The 26,310-nt window shown below is 40.3% G+C and overlaps 1 protein-coding gene across 5 annotated transcripts in view; it reads right to left on the reverse strand.

The window, feature by feature from the left end:
• Positions 1 to 26,310, reverse strand: part of olf413 (DBH like monooxygenase olf413) — a 945,383-nt gene that overhangs the window by 88,540 nt on the left and 830,533 nt on the right. For 4 of the 5 annotated variants that reach the window (XM_067787443.1, XM_067787440.1, XM_067787441.1 and 1 more), the window contains one exon: positions 14,239 to 14,407. The exons of the other annotated variant lie outside the window; for it this stretch is intronic. In XM_067787443.1, the coding sequence (XP_067643544.1) occupies positions 14,239 to 14,407 (169 nt within the window). The remainder of the gene's footprint in view (positions 1 to 14,238; positions 14,408 to 26,310) is intronic. 5 annotated transcript variants of the gene reach the window in all.

The following is a 26,310-nucleotide window of genomic DNA, read 5'->3' on the forward strand; positions in this document are numbered from 1 at the left end:
ATATAGGAGAGGTTATATCTCAGTTTATAGTCGCAATATTATTTTATTGCAAATTTTTTTATTTGTTTATACGTAATAATAAAATGTTACGTATACGCACCGGCACTCACATTTTCAGGGATGCGGATATACTTCGGTGTAATTGGTTGGCGTTTAATTAAACAACGTGCTTCTCAATAAAAAATATTATAGCGAATGATATCACATCACCAGGTCCGCCAAGAGGGTGGGTTTCTGAGGGTGCCCGTGATTTAGAGGTACTATGACATTTTTTTTTAATTCAGGAGAGTCTTTAATTGTTCCATGTGCAATTTTTAAGCCGAATTTCAAAAGCAACGAAAATCTGCATTTCGTTTTAATATTATAGTGAAGTGTGAAAAATAAAAATCTATATATATACAAGTAAGGAAGGCTAAGTTCGGGTGTAACCGAACATTACATACTCAGCTGAGAGCTATGGAGACAAAATAAGGGAAAATTACCTCGTAGTAAAATGAACCTAGGGTAACCCTGGGATGGGTTTGTATGACATGTGTATCAAATGGAAGGTATTAAAGAGTATTTTAAGAGGGAGTGGGCCATAGTTCTATAGATGGGCGCCATTTAGGGATATCGCCATAACGGTGGACCAGGGCTGACTCTAGAATTTGTTTGTACGACATGGGTATCAAATGACAGTGTTAATGAGTATTGTAAAAGGGAGTTCTATAGGTGGACCAGGGGTGACTCTATAATTTGTTTGTACGATATGGGTATGGGAGTGGGCCTTAGTTCTATAGGTGGACGCCTTTTCGAGATATAGCCATAAAGGTGGACCAGGGGTGACTCTAGAATGCTTTTGTACAAAATGGGTATCAAACGAAAGGTGTTAATAAGTATTTTAAAAGGGAATGGGCCTTAGTTCTATTCGTGGACGACTTTTCGAGATATTGCCATAAATGTGGACCAGGGGTGACTCTAGAATGCTTTTGTACAATATGGTTATCAAGCGAAAGGTGTTAATAAGTATTTTAAAAGGGAATGGGCCTTAGTTCTATTCGTGGACGCCTTTTCGGGATATCACCATAAACGTGGACCAGTAGAGGATTGGCAGTAAAGGATTGGCCAAGACCACAGAACTTGCATGAATTAAGAAGTTTCCTTGGGCTGTGCACATATAATCGGCGATTTGTACCAAACTTTGCCCGCGTAGCACATATCCTCCACGAGCTTACATGAAAAAATAAAGCTTTTGAATGGAAGAAGGATCAAGAAGTGGCTTTCCAAATATTGAAAGAGCGTTTGTGCACTGCCCCAATGTTGGCATATCCAATTCCAGGAGCAACGTTTATTCTAGATACAGATGCGAGTGCATATGCTATAGGAGGCGTTTTATCACAACTGGTCGATAGACAGGAGAAGGTAGTTGCATACTACAGCCGTTCGTTTGAAAAAGCAGAGAGGAACTATTGCGTTACACGGAGAGAGCTGTTGGCATGGGTAGAGTTAATTAAAACTTTTCACAAATACCTCTACGACCAGCGATTCCGTGTCAGCACAGATCACGCTGGGTTGAATTGGCTTCTGCAGTTCCGTAATCCCGAAGGAAAATTGGCACTGTGGATCGAGCGGCTACAAAGCTATGACTTTTCCATTGAGCATCGGAAAGTTTGTACCCATGGGAATGCCGATGCAATGTCACGAAAGTCATGTAGTTTGGAATGCAAGCACTGTTCAAAGGCCGAGGCTAAAGAAGACATAATAGATGTCCGACTAATGGCTATAACGTGTACGGATGAATGGGACAAGGAACAACTAAGAAAGTGTCGAACAAAACAAAAAACCAAACAGAGAAGAGACGTCAGCAGAGAGTCCCATTGCGAAGTCATATTGGGCACAGTGGAACAGTTTAGAATTGATATCCGGTTGTTTGCATCGAGTATGGGAGAGTGAGGATGGTCAATGCAAGAAGAGACTGATAGTTGTTCCCAGAAAGAGCATTCCTGACGTGCTCAGCGAGCTGCATAATGGTCCAAACGGAGGTCATCTTTGAATCACAAAGACGCTCGAGAAGATGAAACAGAGATTCTATTGGGTTGGTTGCAGTCAGTCGGTCACTGAGTGGATTGCGAACTGCGAGGTTTGCAGCAGAGCGAAAGGTTCCAAAACCCGAAGTCATGACCAGATAAAGCAATATAACTCAGGTATGCCATTTGAAAGGACCGCTAGGGATGTCGCAGGTCCATTTCCTACTAGCAACTGCGGAAACAAATATGTACTGGTGGTTATGGATTATTTCAGCAAATGGCCAGAGGTATACCCAATCCCAAATCAAGAAGCGGAAACAGTAGCAGAAGTGTTTATCAAAAATTGGGTTGCAAGATATGGGGTACCAATGGAGTTACATTCTGACCAAGGCAGCAATTTTGAATCAGCTGTGTTCCAGGAAATGTGTAAATCATTGGGTATTCGAAAAACACGGACAACTGCATTGCATCCTCAGTCCGGTGGTATGGTGGAACGTTTCAATAGAACCTGAGGAGCATTTAAGGAAAGTAGTATACAAGTACCAAAAGGAGTGAGATACCCGCATACCATTATTCTTGATGGCTTACCGATCAGCAGTGCATGAGACAACGGGCCAAACCCCTGCAAAAGTAATTTTTGGCAATGACCTTCGACTGCCAGCTGACTTGAAGTTTGGGGTAGATGCCGATGCGGAGAGAAATGTCAAGAAATCCACTGGTGTCTTGGAAGAAGAGCTGAGGGAGATACACGATCTTGTAAGGCAACGAGCAAAGATTATGAGTGACAAGATTAAAGCCAGATACGATAAAGCAATTAATTTGGAAGGTTTTCAGGAAGGAGATTTGGTGCTATTATACAACCCACAATGAAAAAAAGGTTTGTCCTCGAAATTGCAGTGTAATTGGGAAGGCCCATACAAAGTTGTAAAACGGATCAACGATGTAGTGTACCGCATACAAACCATTGGCAAACCACGAACCAAAATGAAAGTGGTTCATTTTGAAAGGCTGGCAGCGTTTAGATCGAGAGATTTGTCTGATCAGGACGATCAGACTTAGGTGGAGGGCAGTGTAACGAATATTAGCAGCACTAAGGGATACTATCATCTCTAAGCCGATGCTAAGCTGTGACTTACATGCACATCAATAATTCAATCATTATGTCTACACATATGTACTTACACGCAGCGGAGAAGCAACGCACAACCACATGCATAAATCTGAGATACTCCCGAAAGTATGAAATGGTTGTGCAAGTGTCGCTCACACATACAAACACATGCAGATATCTTATCTGAGATGCTCCCAAAAGTATGCACTTATAATTGTGTTCACACATACACGCGCATATGAGAATCTAAAAACGTAGTAATTTTATAGCTGATGGCCAACTAGTAGATTCTGAAAATGGAAGCGCCTAGAAGATGCGAACGAGAAATCACAGAGTATAAAAAGGCAGCAACGCTGGAGGCGCGACAATCAGTTTCATTTAAGCAAGCTAGTGGTTGTGAAGTATCAGTGTTATTGTGAAGTACTTTAATAAAGGCCATTTTGCATTATTAAATATTGCAGTTATTTATTCAACAGTTTAGTGATTCGAACTTAACAGAAGGTTGCAAATAAGAGGATTTGCAGTAAATTCGTTACAATACCATCAAAATTTAACACGTTTTTTATTAGAAAAATTACGACTGTGATATAAACTGTAAGATTTAATAATTTAGGTGTAAAGTTTTAATGTTAAAAAATATATGTATAATTATGTACAATACGGAATTTTTTTGTCGCAGACGAAAAAGCCTAATTATCGTTATAGGTTACAGTGAACTTATAAAGTCTTATATTTCTTTACAGTCAATTTATTTTTTACTTTTTAGTTAATTTTATTAACCAATAATAAAAGCTTATTTTTAAAAAAGTTTTTTTTTCTTTAATTTTATTTTTTACTTTTTAGTTCATTTTATTAACAAGTAATAAAAGCTTGTTCTTCGAAAAGCTTTTTTCTTAAATTTAATTTAAATATTAATTTTTTAAATTTTTAGTAGGGTAAAATATTGTTTAAATTAATTATGTAATCTTTACTTAGTTATTTGGAACGTTTCTCATCCTATCCTTCTATCTCTTTTAATGCATCAACGTTACAAGGTTTCTTGGAAGTCAACTTTGAACAGTCAAGTTCTTCGATTCGAAGACCTACTAAAGACCTAACTCGGCTTAAAGCCACATAAGCTTGACCAACAGCAAATAATTTGCAGCCTAGGTAAATAACAGCATGATCTACAGTAGTTCCCTGCATTTTGTGCACAGTTGAAGCGCACGACAAGACAATCGGGAGCATTCTTCTTTCAGCTGTGCCGTGATTAAATTTAGAAGGAAATTGAACTGATTTAGGCTGCATTATGTGAACGCCATCGTTACCAAAGTCTACGCGAACCGCTGGTACATCATTATGGTATAGTTGAGCACGTCTGTAATATGGCCATATAATTTCAGTGATGTGACCTATTGCTCCATTTACAACTCCCTTAGCCAACGTCAACGTTAGACCTCAACATAACTTTAGCACCAACAAATATTTCTAGTTCTTTTGCAAGATAGACCTCCTGTTTATTTAATCTGAGTGTATTATATTATTAACATCAATCTGATCATTGTTTTTTGTTCCATCAATTAATTGATCTTGGGCTGTTATTTCAAATATTTCTACATTTTTCTTCCTAAAATGTTCGAGAACGGCTGCATTGCGTTGACTGACTTGCTGAATCGAGAACTTCCCAGAGCTATTTACAGATAATTTCTGCATAAGATCAGAAAAGTGTTCGGTAGTCATCTCAACTGCTCTTAAAGCGTTCAATATATTCACGAACTTGTCGCACATTAAGACCACCGAACATTTCTTCACTGTTCTTAAGCTGTTTTAATATGGAGTCGATCATGCAAAGCAGCTCATACGGTACCATTGATATTTCGTCAATAAATATAAATTGTATATCTTTCCACTGTAACCGCATCAATCTGAGAAAAAATCCCGTCAGCATAGGCATTTGGGATATTTTTCCATCTTTTTGCACAGGTAACTTTAGTGCAGTATGAAGTGTAGAGCCTCCAATCAAATGCGCTGCGACCCCTGTTAGAGTGCACACTTTAACGACAGTCTTGGCATGGCTTAACTTTTAAGCAATTTAAACAAAAATGTTTTACCAGTTCCCGCGTTCCCTGTAATGAAGAGCCTTAGTCTGGAATTGCTGTCGTCTCCATATCTGCTCTTGAATATTTCGTGTCACCATTCATAGCTCTGCAACACGTACTGAACTCATTATCAGCCAAACATTGTTCAGGGGCTTCGATTTCATCAATGGGTGCGTCGTTAGGTTGTAGATTTTCTTCGCCGAGAATGCGAAATGCGTGAACTTGGTTAAACGCATTTTCTAGCTGGCGGTCTTGTTCTCTAAAAAGTTGCATACGCTCGTTGGTTTGGCGGAGGAATTCTTCTTTTGCCAGGAATGCTTCCTGAGCGGAGTCATATTCTTCCAGTAGCTCACATTCATTACGATACGGCATGTATTGTAGCAAAATACTATAATAATAGCTCTCGGGGTCTGTCGCTGCTACGAAGTATGGAACTCGTACTGTGGCTGGAATATTTCGAACTACAAGTTTACTATTATCGGGCAATGTGATAAGTCGTCTTCTGGTAGTCTTTTCTTGAGATTGATGATCATCTACGGATTCATGGTTGTTCACATTGTACGTTTTTATCGCTACGCTTAAATAACCCTGAATGAGTATGAGTACACGATTTTTTATATCATTATCCGAATACATTGGGCATATTCATAATCGAAATAAAATGTGACTAAGTTAGTTGAAGCATTTTTGACAGAGAGCGCATATAAAATTGTGTCAAACAGTGTTAACTAACTTAAAATCATATTTTATTGTGACTTTGCCTATGTCGCGTTCAGTTTACAACTACTCATTGCAGATATATGCTCTGTGGGTTAAATCTGTTTAAAAAAATAAAAATTCCAACTTTCGCTTAGCTAAAATTCCATCGCCAAAAATATGTAAAATAAAATCAAGTGCGCAGAAAAGTATGCAACATTTAGTGATAACAGCCTAACTTCTACTTTCGTTGTATACACACTCCTAAACAACTGAGCTGATTTTGAATTTGTTTTGCAGCCCTTGTGTACTTCGATCTAACTTGAAATATAGGAGAGGTTATATCTCAGTTTATAGTCGCAATATTATTTTATTGCAAATTTTTTTATTTGTTTATACGTAATAATAAAATGTTACGTATACGCACCGGCACTCACATTTTCAGGGATGCGGATATACTTCGGTGTAATTGGTTGGCGTTTAATTAAACAACGTGCTTCTCAATAAAAAATATTATAGCGAATGATATCACATCACCAGGTCCGCCAAGAGGGTGGGTTTCTGAGGGTGCCCGTGATTTAGAGGTACTATGACATTTTTTTTTAATTCAGGAGAGTCTTTAATTGTTCCATGTGCAATTTTTAAGCCGAATTTCAAAAGCAACGAAAATCTGCATTTCGTTTTAATATTATAGTGAAGTGTGAAAAATAAAAATCTATATATATACAAGTAAGGAAGGCTAAGTTCGGGTGTAACCGAACATTACATACTCAGCTGAGAGCTATGGAGACAAAATAAGGGAAAATTACCTCGTAGTAAAATGAACCTAGGGTAACCCTGGGATGGGTTTGTATGACATGTGTATCAAATGGAAGGTATTAAAGAGTATTTTAAGAGGGAGTGGGCCATAGTTCTATAGATGGGCGCCATTTAGGGATATCGCCATAACGGTGGACCAGGGCTGACTCTAGAATTTGTTTGTACGACATGGGTATCAAATGACAGTGTTAATGAGTATTGTAAAAGGGAGTTCTATAGGTGGACCAGGGGTGACTCTATAATTTGTTTGTACGATATGGGTATGGGAGTGGGCCTTAGTTCTATAGGTGGACGCCTTTTCGAGATATAGCCATAAAGGTGGACCAGGGGTGACTCTAGAATGCTTTTGTACAAAATGGGTATCAAACGAAAGGTGTTAATAAGTATTTTAAAAGGGAATGGGCCTTAGTTCTATTCGTGGACGCCTTTTCGAGATATTGCCATAAATGTGGACCAGGGGTGACTCTAGAATGCTTTTGTACAATATGGTTATCAAGCGAAAGGTGTTAATAAGTATTTTAAAAGGGAATGGGCCTTAGTTCTATTCGTGGACGCCTTTTCGGGATATCACCATAAACGTGGACCAGGGGTAACTCTAGAATGCGTTTGTACAATATGGATATCAAATGAAAAGTGTTAATGAGTATTTTAAAAGGGAGTAGTTGCCCTTAGTTCTATAGGTGGACGCCTTTTCGAGATATTGCCATAAAGGTGGACCAGGGGTGACTCTAAAATGCTTTTGTACAATATACGTATCAAAAGAAAGGTGTTAATAAGCATTTTAAAAGGGAATGCGCCTTAGTTCTATTCGTGGAAGCCTTTTCGGGATATCGACATAAACGTGGACCAGGGGTGACTCTAGAATGCGTTTGTACAATATGGATATCAAACGAAAGGTGTTGATGAGTATTTTAAAACGGAGTGGGCCTTAGTTCTATGGGTGGACGCCTTTTCGAGATATCGCCATAAAGGTGGACCAGGGCTGACTCTAGAATTTGTTTGTACGATATGGGTATCAAATGAAAGGTGCTAATAAATATTTTAAAAGGGAGTGGGCCTTAGTTCTATAGGTCGACGCCTTTTCGAGATATCGCCATAAAGGTGGACCAGGGGTGACTCTAGAATTTGTTTGTACGATATGGGTGTCAAACGAAAGGTGATAATGAGTATTTTAAAAGAGATTGGGCCTTAGATCTATAGGTGGACGCCTTTTCGAGATATCGCCATAAAGGGGGACCAGGGGTGACTCTATAATGTGTTTGTACGATATGGGTATCAAATTAAAGGTATTAAAGAGAGTGGCCCTTAGTTGTATATGTGAAGGCGTTTTCGAGATATCGACCTAAGTGTGGACCAGGGTGACCCAGACCTTACTCTGTCGGGTACCGCCAATTCATTCATACATGTAATACCACGAACAGTTATCCTTCCAAGATTCCAAGGGCTTTTGATTTCGCCCTGCAAAACTTTTTCACTTTCCTCTACTTAATATGGTAGGTGTCACACCCATTTTACAAAGTTTTTTTTTAAGTTATATTTTGCGTCAATAGACCAATCCAATTACCATGTTTCATCCCTTTTTTCGTATTTGGTATATTATTGTGGCATTTTTTTCATTTTTAGTATTTTTCGATATCGAAAAAGTTGGCGTGGTCAATAAAGTGAGTTCAGATAAGTACGTGGACTCAGTTTAGTAAAGATATATCGATTTTTGCTCAAGTTATCATGTTAACGGCCGAGTGGAAGGACAGACAGTCGACTGTGTATAAAAACTGGGCGTGGCTTCAACCAATTTCGTCCTTTTTCACAGAAAACAGTTATCGTCCTAGAATCTAAGCCTCTACCAAATTTAACAAGGATTGGTAATGTTTTGTTCGACATATGACATTAAAAGTATCGTAGACACTTTAAATGAGAAAGGGCGAAGCCACGTCCATTTTGAAAATTTCTTTTTCTTTTGTATTTTGTTGCACGATATCATTACTGGAATTGAATGTTGACATAATTTACTTATATACTGTAAAGATATTAACTTTTCTTTTAAAATTTGACTTTAAAAAAATTTTTTTTAAAAAGTGGGCGTGGTCGTTCTCCGATTTTGCTAATTTTTATTAAGCATACATATAGTAATAAGACTAACGTTCCTGCCAAATTTCATCATGATATCTTCAACGATTGCAAATTTCAGCTTGCAAAACTTCTAAATTACCTTCTTTTAAAAGTGGGCGGTGCCACGCCCATTGTCCAAAATTTTACTGGTTTTCTATTCTGCGTCATAAGTTCAACTCACCTACCAAGTTTCATCGCTTTATCCGTATTTGGTAATGAATTATCGCACTTTTTCGATTTTTCGAAATTTTCGATATCGAAAAAGTGGGCGTGGTTATAGTCCGATATCGTTCATTTTCAATAGCGATCTGAGATGAGCGCCCAGGAACCTACACACCAAATTTCATCAAGATACCTCAAAATTTACTCAAGTTATCGTGATAACGGACGGACGGATATGGCTCAATCGAATTTTTTTTCGATACTGATGATTTTGATATATGGAAGTCTATATCTATCTCGATTTTTTGTGGGCCAGTGAATGCCTAGACAGTGTTTATACAATATGGATATGAAATGAAAGCTGTTGATGAGTGATTTAAGTAGTACAGAGTAATATATTATCCAGAGACGCACTGGGGCTGGGATTATGACTAGGACTGGGACTGAGACTCGGAATGGGACTGGGACTGAGACTCGGAGTAGGAGTGGGACTGGGACTGGAATAAAATACATACCACCCTCTGGGACAGGAAATAAGGGATACAGAAGAATGAGAAGAAATTGGGAGAAGAGAAAAGAGAGAAGGAGATTGAGAAAAAGATAGAATGAGACGAAGATGGTGAGAGATGAAGCGAAAAAGACGGAGGGAGGAGTGAATAAAATGATTAGGAAAAAGTGAAGAGGGGGGCAGATTCAGACGGAAAAAGCTTATTAAAATGTATGCATATAGACCAAATTTAGGGCAGAACAACGTCTGCCGGGTCTTCTAGTATGCAATATAAATATCTATAGTTACAAGCAACAATCGCCTAAGTCTCAGACTCCACGGATAGGTACCGCTGTAGCTAGGCCGGGTTTGTCTGAGACTTAGGCTTTTATTGCTTGTGAGCACAAATATTTACCGATAACTCTGTTGTCGCTTAATTTATCGAGTTCTGCGTGCAAACTTTCAGCTCAATCGGACACCGTGAAGTGTACCAAATTTAACTTGCAAAATTTGATTACAGACAACAGCCAAGTGACACTAAATAAAAGCTTATAATATAAAAACGACGAAAGTTGAAATAGCTCAGCCAAACTTTGTGGCTGTGTACAACAAGAACATAGAAGGAGTTGATAAAGTAGACTTTCTTCTTTCATAGTATTGGATATGGATACAAGCAAGGATATCGACACTTAAATTATTTGACCAGTTTATTGGCCTGACCTGCAACTCATGGCTGGAGTACAGGAAGGATCATGAGGGTAATAATAAAAGTCAAAAGCAGAAACACATGGATCTGCTTGAGTTCCGTAACGACATTGTTGATGGACTGATAGCGCAAGGATGTTCAGGATTTTCCATATACAAATGTTCAAAGTATTTGGTTCACATATGTCTACCCAACGGGGATCGGGATTGCTACAAGGCATATCACTGCAGCGACTAAGTTCTTGGTAAGATACTTCTTCCCTTTGCATTATTTTAAATAATTTATATAGCTCTAGTTTTCTGTATTACCTTCTATGCTAAGATTTTTGTTTTTAGTTTATATCTTTATTAATTTTTATTATGTAAGTATATTTTTATAGTATTGAATCGATTTTTATACTCAGCTGAGCAGAGCTCACAGAGTATATTAACTTTGTTCGCATAACGGTAATCCGTAACGGCATAAACTAATCGAGATAGATATAGACTTCTATATATCAAAATGATCTGGGAGAAAAAAGATATTTATTTAGCCATGTCCGTCCGTCCGTCCGACCGTAAACACTATAACCTGAGTAAATTTTGAGGTATCTTGATGAAATTTGGTATGTAGGCTCCTGGGCACTCATCTCAGATCGCTATTTCAAATGAACGAAATCGGACTATAACCACGCCCACTTTTTCGATATCGGAAACTTCGAAAAACCGAAAAAGTGGGAAAATTCATTACCAAAGATGGAAAAAGCAATGAAACTTGGTAGGTGGATTGACCTTATGACGTAGAATAGAAAACTAGTAAACCTTTGGAAAATGGGCGTGGCACCGCCCACTTTTGAAAGAAGGTAATTTGAAAGTTTTGCAAGTTGTAATTTGGCAGTCGTTGAAGATATCATGATGAAATTTGGCAAGGGCCGTTACTCCTATTACTATATGTGTGCTCAATAAAAATTTGCAAAATCGGATGACGAACACGCCCACTTTTAAAAAAAAAATTTTTTAAAAGTCAAATTTTAACAAAAAATTTAATATCTTTACAATATAATAATATGGTGCAACAAAATACAAAAATAAAACAAAATTTCGAAATAGGCGTGGCTCCGCCCTTTCTCAATTAATTTGTCTAGAATAATTTTAATGCCATAAGTCGAACAAAAATTTACCAATCCCTGTGAAATTTGGTAGAGGCATAGATTCTATGACGATAACTGTTTTCTCTGAAAATGGGCGAAATCGGTTGAAGCCACGCCCAGTTTTTATACAAAGTCGACCGTCTGTCCTTCCGTTCGGCCGTTAACAAGATAACTTGAGCAAAAATCGATATATCTTTACTGAACTTAGTTCACGTGCTTATCTGAACTCACTTTATCTTGGTATAAAAAATGACCGAAGTCCGACTATGACCACGCCCACTTTTTCGATATCGAAAATTACGAAAAATGAGAAAATGCCATATTTCTATACAAAATATGAAAAAAGGGATGAAACATTGTAATTGGATTGGTTTATTGACGCAAAATATAACTTTAGAAAAAACTTTGTAAAATGGGTGTGAAACCTGCCATGTTAAGTAGAAGAAAATGAAAAAGGGCGAAATCAAAAGCCCTTGGAATCTTGGCAGGAATGCTTTTCGTGGTATTACATATATGAATAAATTGGCGGTACCCGACAGAGTAAGGTCTGGGTCACCCTGGTCCACATTTAGGCCGATATCTCGAAAACGCCTTCACATATACAACTAAGGGCCACTCTCTTTTAAACCCCTCATTAATACCTTTAATTTGATAACCATATCGTACAAACATATTCTAGAGTCACCCCTGGTCCACCTTTATGGCGATATCTCGAAAAGGCTTCCACCTATAGAACTAAGGCCCACTCCCTTTAAAAATACTCATTAACACCTTTCATTTTATTTATTTTATTTATTTTTATTTATATATTATTTAAAGTCGACGACAAACTATGGTCGACTGCATAATATAAAAGATATATAAATATACAACTCAAAAGATAAAATTTAAGATATATCGAGATTTCAACAATGTTATATTACAAACAAAGAAATATTAATGAACATTACTATTTAATTTCAGAATATAATAATAATAAGAAATATGAATAGAAATAAGATCTTATGCCGAAATCTTATACTGGCGGAATGCATCAGATTCCGCTCAGCATGATTTCGGAATGCAGTGGATTCCAATCTCCCTGTTGGAATGCAACAAGATTCCAATCAGCATGTCATGGGAATCCGGCAGTGCATACCCATATCGTACAAACAAATTCTAGAGTCACCCCCTGGTCCACCTTTATGGCGATATCTCGAAAAGGCATCCACCTATAGAACTAAGGCCCACTCCCTTTTCAAATACTCATTAACGCTTTTCATTTGATTCCCATATCGTACAAGCACATTCTAGAGTCACCCCTAGTCCACCTTTATATCGATATCCCGAAATGGCGTCCACCTATAGAACTATGGCCCACTCCCTTTTAAAATACTCTTTAATACCTTCCATTTGATACCATTTCATACAAACATATTCCAGGGTTTCTCTAGGTTCATTTTCCTACATGGTGATTTTCATTTATTTTGTCCCCAAAGCTCTCAGCTGAGTATGTAATGTTCGGCTACACCCGAACTTAGCCTTCCTTACTTGTTTTATCTAAAACCCCTTTCTATTGTTTTAAGATAGTTTAGAACTCTTGGTTTATAAAAAAATTTTAATTTTAATGTCAAACCAAATTTTAATAAACGTACGAACCTTTATTCAAAAACCAAAATGGCTGTCCTTGATTCCCAATTCATGTGTAATGCTAGTCCACTTTCAATGAAATCTTTTTATTAATCACAAAAGTTAGTGATACAAGAAAATATGAGATCTTGGTCCATATATCTAACAATAAAAACCGATACAATATCAGCACCAATGAGTCGCAGTCGGTGTCACAATCTGCCGATCCTGTCGAACAATCCGCAAACTTAGTTAATAGCCTCAAACGAATCTCATCTATTTTTCATACCCCAAAATGGTAAGGGTGGTTCACCCTTATTATTATTATTTTTTTTTTTGGAATTTGGCGGCCACCGTGGTGTGATAGTAGCGTGCTCCGCCTACCGCACCGAATGCTCTGGGTTCACACCCTGGGCAAAGCAACATCAAAATTTCAGAAATAAGATTTTTCAATTAGAAGAAAATTTTTCTAAGCGGACTCGCCCCTCAGCAGTGTTTGGCAAGCACTCCGAGTGTATTTCTGCCATGAAAAGCTCTCAGTGAAAACTCATCTGTCTCGCAGATGCCGTTCGGAGTCGGCATAAAACAAGTAGGTCCCGTCCCGCCAATTTGTAGGAAAAATTAAAAAAGAGCACGACGCAAATTAGAAAAAAGCTTGGCCTAAAATCTCTTCGGAGGTTATCGCGCCTTACATTTATTTTTATTTTTTTATTTTTGAAACTTGGACTGGAACTGGGACTGGGAATAAAGGATGGAGAAAAATAATAAGATGTAGAGAGAAGAAAAACGAGGGAAGGGAAAAGAGACTGAGAAAGGGATAGAGTTAGACGAAGATAGGGATAAATGAGAGAAGGGAAGAAGAATGAGAGAGAGCTAGAGAGAAAAGATGGAATGGAAAAGACGGGGAGGGGGAAGGAAACGCAGAGAGAGGAGTGAATAAAAGGATAAAGAAAATGGTGAGAGGGAATGGAGGAAGAGTAAGAGGTAAAAACTTCTTATAAGTTATGAAGACAGACAAAAGTTAGCGCAGAATAACTTCTGCCGTGTCTGCTAGTACTTTAAAAATAATACCAGTACTAAATTATCTAATATGGATATAACAGTAGCAGTAACATACTAGGTTATCGACCAAAGTGTCAGGATTAAACTCTAGACAACTTTAACCGTAGTCTTAACTAGAACTGAAAAACCGGGCCTAAGTAAAGTTAACTGCTCTTTTTACTAAAACGGAAACACAGATCCTATTGTGTAACATTATATTAAGGGTAGGGACATTCCAGGTAGAAAAATAACTTCAAAAGCTTCACTCAATAGATGAAATACTTACAGGTATAACATGATTGTTCGCACCCCAACAAAGCGGCTTAAATGATCCATCTCTTGTTGCTTCTTGAAATTTATCGAATTGGTTTTGCCAGTCGTAGGATATTAATCGATCCTCTAACGTCATACCCGCCAGCTCTTGAGGTGAGGATATAAGAACGGGATTTGAATCCCTGAATCAAATAATAAAAAGGAAACATATATATTACTGAATAATACGGCGTTTTGGTGTCAAAACCATTTAGGTATATTGCAAAGAAAATTTCATAATATGGACCACGGAATGTCACTTGCCCACCGGTGCGGCAAGCATGTATACTCCGTTCTCCATGTATACCTCTGACATTTAACTTAAGTACATGGTTAAACATTTGCTTAAAATTTTAAGAAAATGTAAGCAATTTTTCAAGCATTTTTGGTCACAATTGGAGTAATCTCAAATTATCAGGAGGCTTTTTAATTAAAACCCAAAAAGTTTAAAAAATCTTGAAATAGAAACTTGTATACACTTCCGTATTTAAAACAAACCCGAAAGTTTAACGTACGGCTAAAATTCGAAAATGGTCATTTGTGAAAAAAGGCTACAAGGCTAGTGATTTGCGAAAAAGGCTACAAGACTTAGACTCTTTTTCGTTATATTTAGTTATACATATAAAGTGTTATATCTTTTGTTACACAGATGTTCTAGTTCAGAGGGTAAAGCGCACTATTGCAATCCTGTGCACATTTATTGGAAATCAGACCAATGCCACGAATCCAGAAAAGGCAGAAGTCACCGCGCATTTTTTCAGGACAATAATATCAATATCATCAGCATACGCCAGTAATTGTACGCTCGTATAATAGATTGTTCCATTACGGTTTAATTCTGCTGATTGAACTATCTTCTTATGTTAAAGAAATCACACACGACAGGTAGTCCCATTGTCTTAAGCCTCGTCTGGTTTAGAATAGCTCGCAGAGGTTCTTCCCAATCCTTACGAAGCTGGTGATGTTACTCAACGTTGTTTTCTATAGCCTTATTAACTTTCCAGGGAACTTAAATTCAGACATAGCAGCGTAAAAGCAACTTCTTTTCGCGTTGTCAAAAGCTTCTTTGAAGTTGGCAAAAGATAGTGAGTGTCGATTCGCATATCGTGATTTTTTTTTCTTTTTCCTGGAAGGATCTGGCCATCGTAAAGATCTGGTCGATAGTAGATTTAGATGGTTGGAAGCCGCACTAATAAGGGCCAACCAGTTCGCTGAATATGGGCTTCTGTCCTTCGCAGAATTCGCTTACTTACTTACTTAATTGGCGCTTAACCGTCTAAACGGTTATGGCCGTCCAACAAGGCGCGCCAGTCGCTCCTTCGCTCCGCCAACCGGCGCCACACCAAGGGAGTTTAAATCGTTTTCCACCTGGTCCTTCCAACGGAGTGGGGGCCGCCCTCTACCTCTGCTTCCATAGGCGGGTTCCGATAGAAACACTTTCTTGGCCGGAGCATCATCATTCATTCGCATAACATGGCCTAGCCAGCGCAGCCGCTGCGTTTTAATTCGCTGGACTATGTTTGTGTCTGCGTATAGCTAGCTATTCGCTAGATAGAACCTAATACGTGATATTAAGCATACTGATTCCGCGATAATTGGCGTGGCTTACGGGATCGCCTTTCTTGTGGATTGGGCAGAGCAGATTAAATTCCAATCAGGATGCATGCTGTTATCCGACCATATTTGCATAGAAGCTAATGCATACTCTTTACCAACTCTTCGTCTCCGTGTTTGTCATTCTCACTTCGTAGGGTGCCGAACGTGTTTTCCATCATCGTAGATTAGGGTATCGGGTTCGTCCTCTCCCTCGCTAGCTACACTGAACAAAAAACGTACATGTTTTCTTAAGAAAAAGTTTCATAGAAATTCACTACGATTTTTTCTTAAAATTTTAGAAAAATTGCATGTAATTTAGGAAATTTGCGTATGATCTAAGGACAAATTCGGTAAATTATATTTATGACAAAACTTCGTTCTTATAATATAAAAACCATATTCATTAAGCTGCTTGACTAAATTTGTTGATTATATTTTTATTCTTAAATTCTAGAGAAGAGAGGTTTTAAATGAACATTTCTTAAAATATACGCACTTTTTTTAGTATACATGCACTTTTTTGGTTCAGTGTAGCAATGAGGAGAAGTGTTCCCTCCACAACTTAAGCACACTCTGTCCGTCAGTTACCAGCAGCCGGATTCCAACAATTGCCGGTATATAGGTTCTGAAATGATTCCGAAAACCATTCCCCAAGAGCACCGAAATGATCTCGAAACAGTACCGGAGTTATCTCGAAATAGTCCTGAAAACAATCTCGAAACGATCCTGGAATGATCCCGAAGTATTTCCAAAACAGTTCCAAAACTGTCCTCCCGGAACCGTTCGGGAATTTTCCAGATGTAGTAACGAAAATAATCCTTAAGTTATCCGGAAATCGTCCTGCAGTGATCTCGAAACCCTCCCCAGGTAGGTCCGAAATCATATGGAAGTATTCCCCCAAGCACGATACAATACCAAAACAATCTGGAAATGATCACGAAATTAGCCTTGCGTGATCCCGATATAGTTTCGAAACAGCTTTTAAAAGGGTCCCTACCACAAAAAATTACGCGAAATGATCCTGAAATAGTCACGGGAAATAATCCCAATTAGGTAGCAATTTTTTTTTGTTAAACACTAGGCAAATAACTGCTTGGTATTCATATCGGCTCTAAATATGTATAATTTATTTTGTGTGTAAGTAGATGCATTGTGTGTGCTGAACTTCTTTACTTTTCTTTTCTGAGTTGTCTCTTATTATCAAAAAATTTAGAAACCAGTTCGGACTTTTATTTTTAACTGCTATATAAAAAGTCAAATTTTAACTATTATATTTGACTTTTATAAAAAGTCAGTTCTTAACTTATATATTTGACTTTTATAATAAAAGCCAAGTTTTAAATATTATTTTTGACTTTTATATTATTTGGGCTCAGGAAAAAAAGTTCCACTACGCATACCCAAAAAAAGTTGCGAAAGGGTCAATTTTTCGACCAAAACACTCCCCAAAACCAAAAAAGTATTTTTTTTTTTCAAAAAACTGTTGTAAAAACGTTGGCGATAACAATCGATGGCGCGATATCGGTTAATAAATCGGCCCAGTCTAATAGATATATTCAAAAGCTATGAAGCATTACGTTGCTGAATTCGAATATCGACTACAGAAGCTTCTCCTATCTGACTTCTTCATTTGAAAATAACAATTAAAAACCTTCCCTGGTTTTACGCTAGACAGTGCAGACATTTGTTCTAATCCGTCAGCACCAAAAAGTCGTTTCGAGTATAAGTGGAATTAGCAGCTTGTACCGCGCCTTCGATGATATGTGCTTGAGTTTTATTAATATTGTGACGAATATTACCATCTGTAAGGTTATTAAATATAGGCACAACACATTTAAGCAAGCTACATGAACACATTAATCATCATGTACGCACATACATCCAAGCAGCAGAAGATACTCACAAACGCATGTCATCATCTGCTATTATTTCGCTCATATATACAGACGCATATGGTTACACACTATAAATACACGCGCGTATGGCTGGTGACCAGGTAGAGGATTCCAGAAGAAGAAACGTCTGGACATTTGGGCAGAGAGTATAAAAGCAGCAGAAGCTGAGTAGTCCGCAAACAGTTTGATTAAAGCGCGCTATCAGTTGCGAAGTGAAGTTTAATTGTGAAGTACTTTCAAAGTAGTCTAATAAAGCCCATTTTGTAATACAGAATATTGGAGTGTTTTATTCAACATCTTAGCGATACGAACGTAAGCAGAAGGTTGCAAATAAGCGGAATTTCCTTAGATTCGTTACAATTGATGTCAGAAGAAGAATTGTTGAATAAATTCTGAAGATTTCGAATACAACTTGGATATGGCAAAGTTAAGTGAATTAAGGATCCAGCACCTGAAAAACGGGTTGGAGAACCGTGGATTGAATACAACCGGCAATAAGATCGAACTTCAAGCACGGCTACGAGAGGTAATGGAGTTGGAAGGAATTAATGTGGACGAGTATGTCTTTTATCCTGATGTGGAAGAGCCAGCGACTAAAATGGAGAAGAAGATAGAGACTCCGAATCCATTGGCAAGTGTTGACACTAACGCGATGCTAGCAGTTTTGAAACAAATATCAACGGAAATGTCATCTCAACTGGAAGAACAAAAGAGAAATATAACATTTCAAATGGGAGAACAGAAGACATCGAGGACAAAATTGATGCCGAGATAGAAGCTTTGAGAGGTCGTATACAGGAGGTGCAAATGAATCGCTCAACAGTTTCATCGAGTAATACGAATCTTTTGACGGTTCTGTTCCTTTCCAGGTCTATAAGTTACAGTTCGAGAAGACCGCAGCAGTGAACAACTGGAGTGGTGAAGATAAAGTAGCTGCACTGTTCGTGGCATTGAAAGGGCCTGCAACTGAAATCTTGCAGACAATTTCAGAGTACGAACGGAAAAACTATGAAACATTGATGAGCGCTCTAGAGAGGCGATACGGAAGCGAACACAGGAAACAGATATACCAAATTGAGTTGCAAAACCGTTACCAAACAGCTAATGAGACTTTGCAAGAGTTTGCTTCGGATGTTGAAAGGTTGGCTCATTTGGCAAATGCGGACGCACCCGTGGAATACACCGAGGTAAAAATCCAGAGTTTTGTAAATGTCATACAGGACGTGGAAACGAAGCGAGCGACATATGCAAACCCAAAACCCACATTCGCAGAAACGGTATCACATAAACTGACTCAGGAAACTGCCTCCCTATTGAGTAAACCAGCATATAAAGATCATCGTCTGGAAGTAGAAAGACCAGAGTGGGTAGACACAATTTTGGAAGCATTGAAGGGTACGCAGCGGAAGAATAATGATGCAGTCAAATGCTGTAAGTGTGCAACGCCAACCCTAACAGTTCCAACAATGTGGGTGGTCTTAAACGCAGAGCTGAAGGAGATGAGCAAATCTCCAAGACTAATCAATCGTTAAACTAAAGCTTATCAGCCGCAAGGGGCGACAGCTGGCTCTCTCAATTGAAAGCCCCATAATCTCTATCTCACAAATTGGAAGAAGGTCAAACAATCTTACTGTCGGAGGACATGTGGATGGAAAGGAACGTTACTGACTGTAGATACCGGTGCGTCTCATTCCACCATTCGAGCGGATTTAGTCAACAGGAAAATAAGACCATTGCATGGAGCAAGATTGCGTACAGCCACTGGAGAAGACACCACGGTTATAGGAGAACTATCATGTGAAGTCGCAATTGGGAACGTCGCTGTAGTACACAATTTTATAGTGGCGGAGATTGTTGATGAAATCATAATTGGAGTGGACTTCTTAATCGACCAAGGCATCAAAATCGGCACGCAAAGCAAGACGATGCGATGTAAGAACATGGATGTGCCACTTAATTTTGGCTACGAGAGAGACTACAGCAGTAAGCGAGTCCTGGTGGAAGAGAGTCAGCAAATACCACCAAAATCCGAAGCAGTCATCTGGGCAAAGGTTGGTGGAGATTGTGGGACAAACAAATTGTGGGTTGTCGAAGCAGCAAACAAATCAACACTGAACGTACTTGTAAGAAAAACCCTGGATATAACAAAAGAAGATGGACGTATCCCGGTAAGAGTACTCAATGTGTTCAAGTCACCATTCAAACTGACCAGAGGAGCTTTTGGGAAGATGCAAAGAGGCTGAAGTAGTAATCAATTGTGAACAGCTCCAGGAAGACGTTTCAACTAGCACTATTGATCTTTCAGATGGCATCATTGCATGGACGGAGGGACTAGAGGAAAACTATCAGATTAGGGAAAAACAACTGCTCCTAAAGTACGCCAACATATTTGACCAGGATGGTTCCAAACCAGGCCGCACCAAAGTTGTGAAACATCAAATTGTCACTGTAGATGCGAGGCCGATCCGTCAAGCTCCTCGTAGTGTTCCACTGGCGAAGAGGGAAGTGGTGAGTCAAATCATACAAGAAATGAGCGACAGCGGCGTAATCGAACCATCAGCTACTCCATGGAGCTCACCGGTGGTAGTTGTGAAGAAGAAGGATGGAAAAATGAGGTTTTGCGTGGACTACCGCAAGCTGAACGACGTCACGAAAAAGGATAGCCACCCATTGCCAAGGATTGACGATACTCTGGATTAATATCTGGTACGAAATGGTTTTCTACGCTGTACTTGAAAAGCGGCTACTGGCAAGTGGAAGTGAAGGAGGAAGACAAAGAGAAAACAGCCTTCAGTGTCGGTGATGGTCTTTGGCAATTTATAGGGATGCCTTTGGACTATGTAAAGCACCAGCTACTTTCGAGACACTCATGGACCAGGTACTGAAAGGACTACATTGGAAAACATGCTTGGTGCACCTGGACGAGATCATCGTATTGGGCAAGAACTTTGATGAACATCTTAAGAACTTGGAGGAAGTTTTCCAGAGAATAGTTGGCGCTGGTCTGAAACAAAGTCCCAAAAAGTGTTCGCTGTTTAAAAAGGAAGTAAATTATTTGGGTCACAAGGTTACGACAGAGGGCATCTGCACTGCGAATGAAAAGATCGAAGCTGTAAAGGATTTGCCAAGACCACAGAACTTGCATGAATTAAGAAGTTTCCTTGGGCTGTGCACATATTACCGTCGGTTTGTACCAAACTTAGCCCGCATAGCACATAACCTCCACGAGCTTACATGAAAAAATAAAGCTTTTGAACGGAAGAAGAAGCAAGAAGTGGCTTTCCAAACATTGAAAGGGCGTTTGCGCACTGCCCCAATGTTGGCATATCCGATTCCAGGAGCAACGTTTATTCTAGATTCAGATGCGAGCGGATATGCTATAGGAGGCGTTTTATCACAACTGGTCGATGGACAGGAGAAGGTAGTTGCCTATTACAGCCGACCAATTGGAAAACCAGAGAGGAACTATTGCGTTACACGGAGAGAGCTGATGGCATTGGTATAGTGCATTAAACATTTTCACAAGTACCTCTACGGGCAGCGATTCCGCGTCAGGACAGATCACGCAGCGTTAAAATGGCTCTTGCAGTTCCGTAATCCAGAAGGACAATTGGAACGGTGGACCGAGTGACTACAAAGCTATGACTTTTCCATTGAACTTCGAAAAGGTAGTACTCATGGAAATGCTGATGCAATATCACGAAGACCACGTAGTTTGGAATGCAAGCACTGTTCCAAGGCCGAGGCTAAAGAAGACATTATAGATGTCCAGCTAATGACTATAGAATGTACGGATGAAAGGGACAAGGAACAACTAAGGAAGTGTCAGCTAGAAAATACAGATCTGTTACATGTTATACAAGGGCTCGAACGAAACGAAAGACCAAATAGAGAGGAGATGTCAGCAAAGAGCCCCATTGCGAAGTCATATTGGGCACAGTGGAACAGTTTAGAATTGATATCCGGTTGCCGTCATCGAGTATGGGAGAGTGAGGACGGTCAAAGTAATAGGAAACTGATAGTTGTTCCAAGGAAAAGGATTCCCCAGGTTCTCAGTGAACTACATAACGGTCCAAGTGGAGGTCATCTTGGAATTACGAAGACGTTCGAGAAGATTAAGCAGAGATTCTATTGGGTTGGTTGCCGTCAGCCGGTCACTGAGTGGATTGCGAACTGCGAGGTTTGCAGCAGAGCGAAAGGGTCCAAAACCCGAAGTCATGGCCAGGTAGGTAGGTTGAACTGGCCGGTCCATGAGGACTTAACATAGACTGATTGAGTCCGTAGTGTTACCAGAAGTTTGTTTTAACGACCAAACTGAAAAACCCTATCAAAAACCAGGACCTATGTTATAAAATAACTCCGTCCTCTTGGCAAATACTAGAAGCTTCCTAGGACTTAAGCCACTTGCTGCTTCTAGATCTGACAGCTGTATCACTCCTAATAGTTGGAGTCTTAGCCTGGCAAGTGCAGGGCACGAGCACAGAACGTGCTCGATCGTTTCCTCCCCCAACCCGCACTTCATACACCTGCTATCACTGACCAAGCCTAATTTAAAGGCATGTGACGCCAGAAGGCAGTGTCTAGTCAGAATACCCGTCATGAGTCTACAGTCCTCTCTTTTTAATGATAGAAGCAACTGCGTTAGTCTAAGGTTGTAAGACCTACACATAATCTTCGACACTTTACAGCCCCGCGCTTGAACCCACGCCTTTCCTGCTTGGTCGATCATGTGCACCTCTCGCCTTCGCTTAATCTCGCCCAATCTAATTGGGACGTCTACGGAGCAAGCTTCAAGGGATGCGCCTTTTTAGCTAATTCGTCCGCTTTTTCATTCCCATCTATTCCCATATGCCCTGGGACCCAATATAGATGTATGCTTCTCCCGGTCCCGATTCTCTCCAGAGATTGCTTACACTCTAACACGCATTTAGATGCTGTGCTATGTGAGATTATTGCCTTAATTGCTGCTTGACTGTCAATATAAAAGTTAACACGGTTGCAGCTTAAGCTATTCTCTTCCAGGGTTTCTACTGCTTGGTTACGGCTAATATTTCCGCTTGCAAAACGCTACAGTAATCCGGCAGCCTGTAGGATCTGCTTATTTCCGGATCAGCGCAGTATACCGCAGACCCTACTCCTTCCACTATTTTGGAACCATCGGTGTACACATGTATCGCCTCGTCCGCCATTTGCGCACCCTTGCACCAACCGTCCACCTCTATTGTGGCCTTAAGATCTCCCTCAAAGTGCAGGTAGGGAATCATATAGTCTGCTCGTCTTGTGACTGATGACGCTATACTACTATGGCCATATGGTCGGCGCTCAAGCTGCCCCGAAGCATCGAGCCTGGTTGCGGTCGTTGACGCTTTGTTCTTTGCTACCAGGTCTACAGGTGGAATGTGCAGAATGGCATACAGTGCAGCCGTCGGGGTTGTTTTCAGGGCTGCCGTAATGCAAAGTATCGATAGTCTGCATACCCCCTCTAATTTTTTTAGGTATGTTGTTTTTTGTGTGGCTTTCCACCAAACAAGAACTCCATAGTATAGAATAGGGCTTACAATCGCTGTAAAAACCCAATGAGAAAGAGAGAGCAATAGGCACCACGTACACCCCAGCATTCTTTTACATGCATAGAGTGCCGTTGAGGCCTTCTTGACCCTCTCCTCCACGTTGAGCTTCCATGACAGCTTACTGTCTAGGATGATTCCTAGATATTTTGTGCAAGGTTACTCTTGTAAGATCACCGCTCCTAACTTAGGCCTTAGGGACCTTATACCTCTTTGTAAACAAGACCATATCCGTCTTCTCCGCATTGACTTTCAGCCCGACATTAGATGCCCAGATATGAATATCCCGAAGCGCCCGATCCATCAAAGAACTAATCGTTGGAAGGCATTTTCCACTTATGATAATTGCAACGTCATCTGCGTAAGCCGTAAGTTTTACGGGTCCCTCATCGAATTGCCTGAGCAGTTGGTTGATGACCAATGTCCACAGCAGAGGTGATAGCACCCCTACCTGCACTGATTTCGTGGCCTCGTACAATCCCCATTGTGATGTAATCTTTCTGCAATTTAACATGCAGCCGATCCATCTGATTAAGGCAGGATGTACTTTAATGTAATTAAGACCATCCATAATCGCCCATTTTGCAACATTATTGAAAGCCCCGGCAATGTCCAAGAAGACTCCTAGAGCATACTCCTTATATTCCAGGGATTTCTCTATGCTTATTACCACCCTATGCAATGCGGTGCCTACCGACTTGCCTTTGGTGTACGCATGCTGTGTTGTGGAGAGCAGCTTTTCATCCACGTTGGACTTTATGTATACATCTATCAGCCTCTCAAAGGTTTTGAGAAGAAATGATGTTACGCTAATGGGTCTATAGTCTTTGGGATACACGTGACCGATCTTCCCCGCATTTGGTAGAAAAGCTACACGAGCAGTTCTCCAAGAGTGCGGTACATGATTCAGTCTTATGCACCCATCGAATATTATTTTAAGCCATTCCACGACCGCCCTACTTAAGACTTGTAGCATGGCCGGGAATATACCATCTGGGCCCGGCGATTTAAACTTAGAAAACGTCTTCACTGCCCACTCGATCTTGGTATCGGTCACCAAGCCCGGCACCACTAGCTCCGTGATCGTAGTGTGAGTGATGTCTGCTGGTTCTTCTAAACCGTCTCCCGATGGGAAATGTGTATCGAGAAGCACCTCAAGGGATTCCTCACTATCACGTGACCATTCCCCGTTCTCTTTCTTTATTAGTCCCTGGACTATGTTTCCCTTTGCTAGGACTTTTTTCAACCGTGCTGTTTCACTGGAGCACTCTATGTCCGTACAGAAACTTTTCCATGAGTTTATCTTCGCCCTGGTAATTTCACGCTTGTAGATCCTCAGTAGATCCCTGTACTCGTCCCGACACGCTTCGCTTTCCGTGGTCTTTGCGAGTTTAAACATTTCTTTTACCTGTCTTCTTAGAAGACTCAGCTCATTACTCCACCATGGCGGCTTTACTTTTCCTCTGAATCTTCTTAGAGGGCAAGCTTTGTTATACGCAGTCATAAGCGTCCTTGTTAGGAATTCATTCGACTCCTCCAGTTCCTCTACATTAGCAACCTCTTTGGGTTGTCCCAGTTTTGTTTCTACATGTTTCTGGAATTTAGTCAAATTCGTTGCCCTAGGGTTTCTAAAGGTTCCTCCCTTCTCTACCCTCTTTAGTGGGATGCTGAAGCTTATATACGCATGGTCGGAGAAGGATGGTCTATCAAGAATCATCCAATCATACCTTGATATATCACGCTCGGAGCTCAATGTAATATCCAGAACATTGCTGGATGTTGGACCAATGTATGTAGGAACATTTCCCCTGTTGGCTATCTGCAAATTGGTTTGCAGGATGTAACAAAATAGAGATTCGCCTCTCTCGTTCGTATCTGCTCCTCCCCACGCATTGTGGTGCGCATTTGCGTCTGCGCCTATGACCAACCGCCCTTTGCGCCCCTCCTCCTGTACTAGCCTTTTGCACTCCATCGGTGGAACCTCCGCAGCATGGACCATGTAGCAGGACGCCAGGATAAATGCCTGCTTATTCTTTTGCTCAACGGCCACCGCTACGAGATCCTCAGTGGTGTAATTAGGCAGCATATATGAATGCAGCTGTTTCCTTACCATTACTACAGCTCGCACCCGTCCTTCCGTTTGCGCGTAGTAAACGCCAAACCCGCGCGCGCTAAGTCCAGAAACCTTTCCTCCCGATGAGAGCCACTGCTCCTGGATCAGCGCCACGTCAAACGAACCCTCCTCAAGGGTTAGGAGGAGTTCGCTCGACGCCACTTTACTGTGTTGGAGGTTTATCTGTAGGACTCGCAGCACCATTGGGCTGTTTGTCCCCCTCCAGCACCTTCGTCTTGACGTCGTCGTCCTCCTCTTGCCCTTTTGGTTTAGAGTATTCGAGGCCCCCTTCAGCCCCTCGTGAATGTTGTGCCGTGTGTTCCTCTGTGCGAGTCACAGCACCATTTAGCACGTTCGTGGTGACGTCGGGGACCTCCACCTGTCTTTTTTCCGTTATGCTTCTGAGGTCCTTTTCGACTTCGCCCACTTCCAGCGTGTTAGGATTTTTATCCTGGGGACTTATTTTCCTGAGTCGCATGTAAATTTTGCCAGTGCCAAAGGACATTTTGCCAAGCTGCGTGTACAAAATATCCTCCGCCTGCGGAAACAAATATGTACTGGTGGTTATGGATTATTTCAGCAAATGGCCAGAGGTATACCCACTCCCAAATCAAGAAGCGGAAATAGTAGCAGAAGTGTTCATAAACAATTGGGTTGCAAGGTATGGTGTACCAATAGAGTTACATTCTGACCAAGGGAGAAATTTTGAATCAGCTGTGTTCCAAGAAATGTGTAAAACATTGGGCATTCGAAAAACACGGACAACTACATTGCATCCTCAGTCCGATGGTATGGTGGAACGATTCAATAGAACATTGGAGAAAAGTAGTGGACAAACTCCATAAAGAGTGGGATACACGCATACCATTATTCTT

Source organism: Eurosta solidaginis, chromosome 5 (genome assembly GCF_040869045.1).
Source record: "Eurosta solidaginis isolate ZX-2024a chromosome 5, ASM4086904v1, whole genome shotgun sequence".
In the NCBI taxonomy this organism is placed as follows: domain Eukaryota; kingdom Metazoa; phylum Arthropoda; class Insecta; order Diptera; family Tephritidae; genus Eurosta; species Eurosta solidaginis.